This window comes from Antedon bifida, chromosome 5 (genome assembly GCF_963402885.1).
Source record: "Antedon bifida chromosome 5, ecAntBifi1.1, whole genome shotgun sequence".
In the NCBI taxonomy this organism is placed as follows: Eukaryota; Metazoa; Echinodermata; class Crinoidea; order Comatulida; family Antedonidae; genus Antedon; species Antedon bifida.
The window spans coordinates 6,499,419-6,509,450 of NC_136230.1; the positions used below are offsets into that span (position 1 = coordinate 6,499,419).

A 10,032-nucleotide genomic window follows, 5' to 3' on the forward strand; every position below is an offset into this window, starting at 1 on the left:
CAGCTTAAATACTCTACCAATTATAATGATGATATCTTGTGAAAAGTTGTGGGTCAATCAAGATTAAAACAAATGTTAGGGAAGGGATCACCTCAAAAGAGTATATTAATAGTCATATTATCATAATAGTAATATCATTTGTTCAATGAAGGTCAAGTAAGTGATGTAATTAAGTATATTAATTGAAAAATGTAACAACATTTGGAAATTAGCTCGTTAACAATTACGTGAGACAGAAGATACATGTTTAACTAGGCTTAAAGGACAACTTGACCGAGGACCATATTTTAGGGATGTACCTATATGATTTCAGCACCATCGTAAGATTAAGGATATCGCCGCACTCGCCCGCCGTACAAGCCGTCGCCGTAAATTGCTGTGACGTCACAGGTGCATCGCAAAATTCTGGCAAATCACGAACATTTCTAGTAAACACACCGTAAAAATATAAATGTTGATTTTGTTATTGTTTATTTTGCTTATCTAGACTCATTAAGTAGATTTTGCGATGCACCTGTGACGGAACAGCAATTTATGTAAATGATTTAAATAAATTGTTCACAAAAATAAAATTGTAATGCATTATTATATAATTATCCATACAAATAAAACATCGAAAAAGCCCGTACCTTGGCTGGTCAATTTAAAGTGTCTTACATCGGCTCAATGTTTTGGAACAACCTGCCTTTAGATTTAAAGAATATTTTTTCTAAAAATTAGTTCGTTAAACATATAACAGAACTTTTATTATCAAGATACTGATTTAAGGTGGCCCATCTCTTATGGTTTTTGTCTGTCCTTTATTTTGTTAATTTCATTGTATTGCTATTTTCCATTGTTATTGTTTGTATACAATGTAGGCCTATTTGTTAGTTTGGGACAAACGCTCGATTAGCGAAAGCTATTTTTTTTGCTCCAATTTTCTATTGGTGAATAAATAAGTAAATGATACATTCCTGCTTAGTGTTTTTAAATTTTATTTTGATATATATATATATTATTATTATTTTATATTATTCATTCATTCATCTTTTTATTTCAGAATACAATGGTGATATAATATATCCATAGCAAAAGAGAAAAAAAATCTTAATATAAGAGCTCATAGAACAAAAATAAAAATGTATATACACCTATATAAAAAAGTCAATGCAACAAGGCATTCCATTGTGTGTGCATTCTTGACACATTAAGAACGTGGCGATTAATGGCCATGATCAAAGAATTACTACTTGCGTTCACACGATTTTTAAAACTAAAAACAGATTTTCTAATGAACTCTAATGTTCTAAAGTTTCATGTAAACTTTTATGTACCGTTGTTTGGTTTGTTGAGGGCCTCATGTATGTCAGCCTATGCCGTTTTGAGTTACCATCGTTGAATAATAATTAATAAAATGATAACTAAAACTAATCTTAACAGCGCATTCAATCAACTGTGGGTATTTGTGTATCTGTTGTATCATATGCTATTTTCATAGCACATGATATTTATACTCCATCCTCCAAATCATTATTGTTCTATTCATAATAATATATCTATGCATATGCCTAGTCACCTAATCAGTATAGGACAAGACGTCATACAAGCCAACAATATGATCTACTCTAAGTTTATTCAGGTCCAAAAATGGAATTATACTTACGTAGATCAAGTTAAAATTGTTTTGCAATCGGCAGTAAAATGTAGGCCTAGCCTCGTTGAAAGAAAGTGTTTTGAAATTTGCGCTACCTGGCTACTACGACACGTCATTTAGACATGGCAACCTATTATTGAATGTAGATTCATCGTAAACATTCATTGTTTCACAGCCACTCAATATTAAACCGATATAATCCTAGTTGAATGAAACAGTTTGTCTTGAAGTTCATGGTATTTTCTCAACATTCAACTCCTAACATACATTATTCAACAAACATATCTAAACTGTTTTTGTTGATCTACCTTGTTTTTGTCGTCGGTTAAAATTTGAAAAGCTGGGCTCTTGGTCCAGTCGTTATCATACAGTCGCAATATTCGACAATGAAGGATGCCATCAGCTTCCAGAAACGTTTGCTTCTTCAGTATGTTACAGTTATAAGCAGCGAATTTATTACGATTTTTTACTATTATTACTCAACTATCAATAATGTTTTGCAATAGATATTTTAAATAAATGGTTTTTAATTGTAACAAATCTAATAACGCTGTATCTTATTATAATTTGATTTATTTTAATCACTTTTCTGGATGGTTAAGGATCATTAATTGTTAATAACCTTAGTAACAATGTTATTCTTAGTTGTAAACTTGAACTGGTGAATTTGTACATCAACGGAGATTGAAAAAAAAAATGTTGGAATGCCTTTTTGTTGTTTTTCCTGGTTATTTGCTGTTTATGAAAAAACCCAGTTTTTATATGTATCTGTATTCCTTATGTTTATGTTAAATGAATAATAGTTACAGTTTTTCTTGTTAATATCGAGCCGGGGATTTTTTTCTTAACGTTCATAATTTCAGCAGTACAGTATTGCGTACTTTTAGCCATGGTGACGGAATTTTTTCTGACTCTCTTTTTTAAAATGTTGAACCGCTGATACAAAGTGAAATAAAATAAAATACTCATTATAGAATAATGAATTAAGCTTTTATTACTTACAGTAGTAGGCCTAAGTATAATTATAACTAAAGAGCAAAATAATTCTATAAAATATGTTACAACTTCATGCATCGCCATGGGATAAACATAGGCCTAAACTAATTAGAATATTAGTATATATATAATAATAATATCAGTTAGTGTGATGTAAAGAGAAATCAAATAAGATTTACATTAAAATATTATTGCCATGTCGGTTCGTCGGCTTGTTCAGAAGTGAAACCCGTGTTGGGTTGACGATAAACTAAGCACAAGAGAGATCGGCCTCCATTATTTAGCTTGTCACTCATTGGGTTCGTGTTTTTCGTACAAACTTTGATAACTTATTGCGTTTAAATCTTGACTAATAGAAGCTTTATTAACTTCTGTTTTCGCGCTTGATTGTACAGTATTAAATCTAGAATGAAACAAAGAAATTAATACGATTAAGTCGATCGTTATATTGAGTTTCCACCCGAGTAAATCGTTATCTTAGACGGCAAAAACTGTATGTGTGATACTCTACCGTTTAAACAAAGTGATGGAAACTATAACAAATGCCACACACACTACAACTACCAAACCAATTACAACACCTATTACGTAACCTGTAAATAAAAGCATTACTGCACTTATTTAATAAGTATTATTTTACTATTAAGTATTATATATAATATTTTGTCTCTTACTGTAAAATAGTTTAGACAATAATACCAAAATAATTCTAACTAGACATGAAACTCGTCACTTTGACGAGTTAGTTATCCGCACAACGACAAACGCCACGTGCACGTCATACGTTGGAATATTGCACACAGATAAAGATTATGGCATTATGACAAGAACTGAAGAATATGATATGCTGTTAGTGCTGAATTCTGTCAATTTGTGTCATATAGTATATACATGCAAACAGTATAATCTGTATACATATTACATACAGTGTAGAATAGGTGAAATTACGGGACCCGCCATTTATTCCAATTTTTAACATGGCGACGGTATCAAAATGAAACACTTAAATAGCAATTTCTGAAGGAAATTATCTCAGGAACAACATATTAACGTGTAGAAGTAATTTGAATACGTAAAATATAGATGCGCACCCTTTTAAATGTGATGAACTATTACGCAAAATATGAAAATACGACTTTTTTTATTCAACTGGCCATATGATGACGTCACAACATCCGATTGGCAAAATGTTTACATGAATTCGTATCTACAATCCAATAGCTTCCAGAAAAAGTTTTAATCGTGATTATCACATTTTATTCTTACGAGCTATTACAGATTAAAATTTACTGTAAAGATGAAATTAATGACCCACGTAATTAAAATTTTTAGGCATGATGACGTCATAAAAATTAAAATATTTTTATCTCATGCTAAAGAAAGTTGATTGACCTACACAATATATAAATTTAGGAGAAAAAGGAATACAGATAAGCGTGATGCGCTCTATTGAATGTGATGAGCAATAACGAAAGAGACAAAAATCCTATATTTTACATTCGTGTGGCCATACGATGACGTCACAATGTTTTTTTAGCCTTATCGATGCATGATCCGATATCTACAACTCATCAACTTCTAGATTTTGTAATAAAAATAAACGGTTCACGGTTTACTTTAGAAACTATGACTGTTTAAAAAAAGACATAATTTTGACGATTTTTTAAGCTTTTTCATAAAAAACGCGCACGAATTGTCTTATTCAACGTGTTCGTATGGCGTTATTTAAACTGGAAAAGGTCTAAATTGTTTTCAAAATTACTAGGAAAGACTTGAAAAATATAATTCAAGAGAAAAAAATATGTTTTTAACGCTACGTGCGCACCGCGTGCGTAAAAAATTGCGCGCCCGTGGGAATTTTTGACATGCTCAAAATGACAAGAAACGCATAAAAAGTTGATTAGAAATTAATTTTGCGCATTTTGAAATTTTAAATGCGCGTGCGCGCGTAACTTCTTGTGAAACATGCCATTTTTAATCCGTAGAAAGTTTGCCCCTGATATGACTTAAATTTTGTCAAAGTGTCAATACTAAATGACTTTTGGCTTTTAATCTATAATCAATCATTGAAATTCATAAAATTGCGCGTAAGTCACGTTGCGCAACTATGACGTCATTCAAAAATAGGAGGTGCACAACTTCACGTAAATGCCCATATGTTGTCAAAGTTATGAAATGTTATGTTTACATATTTTAGAGAAACACGACTCACAAAAAGGAAGGAAGGAAAGAAGAATAATACAGAAAAAAAATATTGATCTCATACAATAACAAGGAGTTATCCGCTTGGTATACCAAGCGGATAACTAATAAAAGTATTGCTTGAACACAGTATATCAAATGTAAACGGGTCGGGCTTTTTCTGGATTGTGAAGTTTAACCCACTGCAATTTGAAAAAAATGATCAGATATGTATCGTCTGAACTTAAGAGTTTCTGATCTGGGCTATTTCAACCAAATTAGAAAATCCCAACAAGTAAAGTGTGTTTATTATTTCACTAACCTTCTAGTTTCTGTTTGTCTGAAATGTTATTGTTATCTGGCTGATTACAATCAGTTCCAAACATGAACTGTGTTGTGTCACATGTTAAAGTGGTTGCTGTCTGGTTTATAACAGTTGGCGGTTCAGATCGGTCAGGTAATGCTAACAAAACAAAATAATTAAACTTATAAATATGGTTATTTAATAAAATAAAAGATAGGATTTATTATTTTGCCGGAAGTCAGGGAACAATGTCAGTTGTACAGGGCGACTATGTGAAAATAACCCTGTGATATCAGTTGTACAGGGCGAGTATGTGAAAATAACCCTGTGATATCCACACATTTCGATCGGAAACGCTACATTTTGTCGTTGTAAAAGGCAAAAATGGAAAAATATCGTAATATCCGGGCGGTTTAGAATGTATTCTGTGCCTGTGATGTTTAACGCAGATCATGAAAGCGAAAGTGCTTGATACAAAATGTAGAGCCAAATAGAAATAAAAATAGAAATAAAAATAGAAATAACTGATTATTTAGAGCCAAGCACATGAAGATTGAGTTTATACTCATGAAACAGCCTGTAGTGCAATAAAATGTTCAGTTGGTAATTTACTAGCGTCTTTATCATTTATTTCTATATACTATATATTTAGATCTTTGACAATTGTTTACACAAACAATAAGTGATCACATAATAATTAAATATTTACAAAATGGGATATAACTTACAAGGAATCGGTATTGTTGAAACTATGAAATCATCGCTCCATGGACCAAAGCCCATATCAGTAAACGCACGTACAAGAAATGTGTAATCTTTATTTTCTTCCAATGTTTTAAAAACAACTCCAGGGGTATTGACAGTAGCTGTTTTAATCATGTAGGTATTACGTGATGTGTTTCCTTCGTACAATTCGTATTCAAAGTGAGTTATTATACCATTTCTTTTATCCTCACTCGGTTCTTTCCATTTTAAAATTAAGGTGTTCCTCGACAACTCGTAGGTGATATTCTTTGGACGACCAGTAGGTACTGTGGAACAAGAAGATGATCAAATTATGAGATTGATAGTGTAGACATAACACAAAACGTAACGATAATAATAGTTACATACCAGACTGTTGTGTGGTAGCGTTCATGGTGGAAAATTCTCCAAGCTTTGTTGTCTTCGCACCGACCATAATAATATAGTTAGTGTATGGCTTCAGGTTTTGAATGTAAAAAAAGTGTTTGTAAAAAGATGCATAAAGTGTCTTAACTACACCGGTTCTTTGATCAATGTACGTTATATTAAACGATCTGATTTCGCCATTTGTGACAGTTGGGTTCTTCCATGTCACCAATATAGTCTCACTGGCCTGAACAGTTACTGTCATCATTTGTACAGGTCCCGGAGCTGTGTATCAGTAAAAACAATACATCTCTACATTAGCTTACATTTAGTAAATGGAGCGATAGTATTAAATGTTCTTCTGTAATGAATGTTAAACGGACCGGACAAAGTCATGGACTAAATTAAAATTAATTTACTATAACCTATTGTTCTGTCTTTAACAATTTAGGAGGTTGAAAAATATTTCTTATTTTCAATAATTGTATTGCATGCTAATTTTATCTTAAATTAACTTGGTAAATCGAAAATGATTTTTTTATAGGTTGCTTCACATAAGATTCAGTCAAGATTTTAAATTGTTGAAGAATACATAAATCACTCTACCTCCATCTTCTGTATAGACTCTTCGCAAAACGCTAAAAACTCCCCGGCCTCCACAGCTTTTAGCCAAAATTTTGCAATAGTATAGTGTTGACGCTTTCAGTCCCGTTACGTCATATTGATATACATCTGGTGTGGTGACTGAAATTGTTTTCCATATCAATGTTCCCTTCATTCGGCACGTAATGACAAACTCTGTTATAACCATGTTGTCGGATGTTGTGAACTATAAGTAAACAAACGTATCGCACATTAATATTTGCTTTTATGATACAAGTATACATAAAAAACAATACAGTATGTATTCTACTAGATGTGTTTGACCAGAATATTTGGAGCGAACAAGTTTGGTATAAGGAGAGCTTTTATTCAGTACTATGTTTTTTTGCATGAATTATCATTATTTAAATACATTAATACAAAATTATATTGAAACTTACTGTCCAAGTCACACGAATACTACTTTCACTTGTTGCTTTTAATTCAAAATCGGGGCTTCGATATGGCGCTGAAAACAAAAATATATAAATATCCACCAAAATAAACAAAACTGTAGACGAATAAATGTAGATGTATGGGAATAGCATGTGTATCGCAGTCTAGCTGGACTGAATTGCGCATAGAAATATACCGTACCGATTCATTTGTAGTTTATTTCTAAAGTACCGTTCCGCTAAATTAATTAATTCATATAAATTCAAAGGAAGGAGAACAGATTTTTCATAAGAGAGGTTTGTTATGTTATACCTCCGTGGTTAAGTTAACGCTGCGAGAAAGAAACTTGCTGGTTTTAGATATAGGTCTATATTTATAATTCTCGCAGATTTTCCCATCTGCTTTGCAATTCAATTTTGATATATACATTTTTTTCTATTTACTAAATAGTAGGCTAATGAATACCAACATTTCATCGTTATACTGCCAGTACCTATACAGTGATGTTACCTTTACAGCTTAACCGGATTCTGATTGATGGCCCCGCATGCCCTTCTCCTCCAGGACCAGGTCTTTTTAGAGAAACATACAACTCATACTCGGTATCATATTCTAATAATTCACTTGTCACTTCAATAACACTGCTGTTTTGCAATCCACTATCGATGACTTGTTTTTGCCATTGAGCAGTAGAAGACGCAGTTCTCTTGAAGTTAAGTATGACAGCTATGATTGGTCCACCCCCTGAATGTTCTTCAAAGTTAAGGTCTATGCGCATTACCCCCTGTGCATTACTGATTACAGTCGGTGGGTTCAGGGGAGTAGGTGGATCTGATGAACAACAAATGTTAAATATGCATACGTCAAATCAATGGTTAACAATACTAATTTCTATCTCTCCCTTTTAATTAAAGTTATTTTTATATTCTTAGTGCATGGAATTAAAATGTTCTAAAAGATATTACTACTATCAATAGATTGAATATAAGTAATGCATACGTCATATAAATGATTATATGGAAACTCAAACCAGGGAAGAGTGAGAGCAATTACTCTACTTTTTCAAGACATACCTGATAATGCTAATTGCCACAAACAAAGACTTATAAAAAGCTGAAAACATGTACAGAAAAACATCTCTCTTGTAACTCCCTAATCAATATATCTAGGTGGTCCTCAGTTGTACTCTAGTATTTGTGTAATGTTCGCACAGTAATAACACAACGTTCTCGGTCAGTATAGATATATTGCATTTTTTTTATAGTGAATTGTTTCCTGTTTCAGGCACTCAATGGTTATTAGTTATCCGCAATTGATTAGGCCTATACCCTGTGATTGTGATTAAACCCCTTGTGATTCTCACATTACTTGTTTTCATAGCTTTTCTTTTCTATTTATGTCTCTTTGTTTTGGTTACGTACCTCCAAAATTTTACATAAAAAATCATTTTGTAACTTGGCCAACATATAGAACATATGTGAGTTTGTGCGCCTCCTGTTTTTTTTAATGAAGCCAAATGTTCGCAACGTGATTTATGCGTGATTTGATGAAACTATATGATTGATCATAATTTAAAAATCAACAGCCATTTGGTTTTTATTGAAAGGTCAACTTCATATGAATTAAAATCTCATATCTTTCGTGTTCAATTCTATTAATTTTCATGAACTTCAAATGCAAAATAACGAAACACGTGCACGTTAAACTTTGTGAATAAATATGCCTATGTCGAATCTATTATTGCTCCTTATATCAATGGTTACCGCCATTTTTTAAAACTCGTTATGGAAGCTTATAAGCTGTAGTTTTAGGGCCTATAATTTATAATTTATGTAAAATGTCTTAATTTTTCCTTTTACGTAACATATTTACAATATTGTATTGGATACATTATTTACAGTGTGGTGTAAGAATGAAGTATATGCCATATACGGAGGATTATTGGTCATTAAGATAAAGATTTAAATATGTCGATGTACAATATTGTATTGGATACATTATTTACACTAGTTTTTTATCTGAGGGGCTGATGGTAGGAGAGTAGGAAGGACGACGAGGTTACAGGAGAAAATCGAAGATGGAAAACGATATCAAAATGAAGAAGTGTGATGTCAGAATGAAAATAGGCCTATATGCCATATACGGATATTGATCATTAGGATAAAATGAATGTTTCCTAAAGGCAAGATGCATTCCTCTCACTGCTTCATTAAACCATTTTCCAATAATGTAAGTATTATAGATTTTGTGATTCAAATTGCAATAACACTTTTGACTGTGTTAACCCATTTAAAATCAATGTAACTTTTGAACTGCTATTTTTCTAATATATCTAGGCCTATAAAGTGGTGTTATACTCACGTTATTCCAATAGAAAATGTAGGCAGATAATACTTTGAACTTCGCGCTACCTCGTTATTTAGCTCATATTTTGTACTATTGATTCATCGTAAACATTGATTATTTGTTGTTATTATCCTTGTTGAATGAAACAATCAGTCTTTAAATTTATAGTATTTTCCATATCCAACTCGTAAAATGCATTATTTAACAAACGTTCCTGTTTTGTTTGCTATTGTCGTCGGTTAAAATTTGAAAAGCTGGGCTCTTGGTCCAGTCGTTATACAGTCGCAATCAACAATGAAAGAGGCCACCAGTTAGGATTAGGCTGCGAATGATTAAGCCTACTATAATTGTTACAAAACTGCTTATGATTGAGATTATTTTGTCAATGACAATGTAAATAGACAACATTAAATAAAGAATC

At 32.1% G+C, this 10,032-nt stretch overlaps 1 protein-coding gene across 1 annotated transcript; it reads right to left on the reverse strand.

The window, feature by feature from the left end:
- Positions 1-3,139: 3,139 nt before the first annotated feature.
- Positions 3,140-8,043, reverse strand: LOC144843270 (neogenin-like). The gene is made up of 7 exons (XM_078700063.1): positions 7,776-8,043; positions 7,271-7,338; positions 6,834-7,056; positions 6,231-6,512; positions 5,846-6,148; positions 5,136-5,276; positions 3,140-3,225 (listed from the first exon to the last, which is right to left on the reverse strand). The coding sequence occupies exons 1-7, from the start codon at positions 8,041-8,043 to the stop codon at positions 3,140-3,142; spliced, it is 1,371 nt and encodes a 456-aa protein (XP_078556189.1).
- Positions 8,044-10,032: the final 1,989 nt, after the last annotated feature.

Excerpts from the sequence above, each read along its gene's own strand:
- LOC144843270 (XM_078700063.1), bottom strand. The coding sequence starts at position 8,043 with ATGCGCATAGACCTTAACTTTGAAGAACATTCAGGGGGTGGACCAATC. Across the intron at positions 6,149-6,230 it reads CGCTACCACACAACAGTCTG|TACCTACTGGTCGTCCAAAG; the intron begins GTATGTAACTAT and ends CTTGTTCCACAG. Across the intron at positions 3,226-5,135 it reads AGACAAACAGAAACTAGAAG|GTTACGTAATAGGTGTTGTA; the intron begins GTTAGTGAAATA and ends TTTTATTTACAG.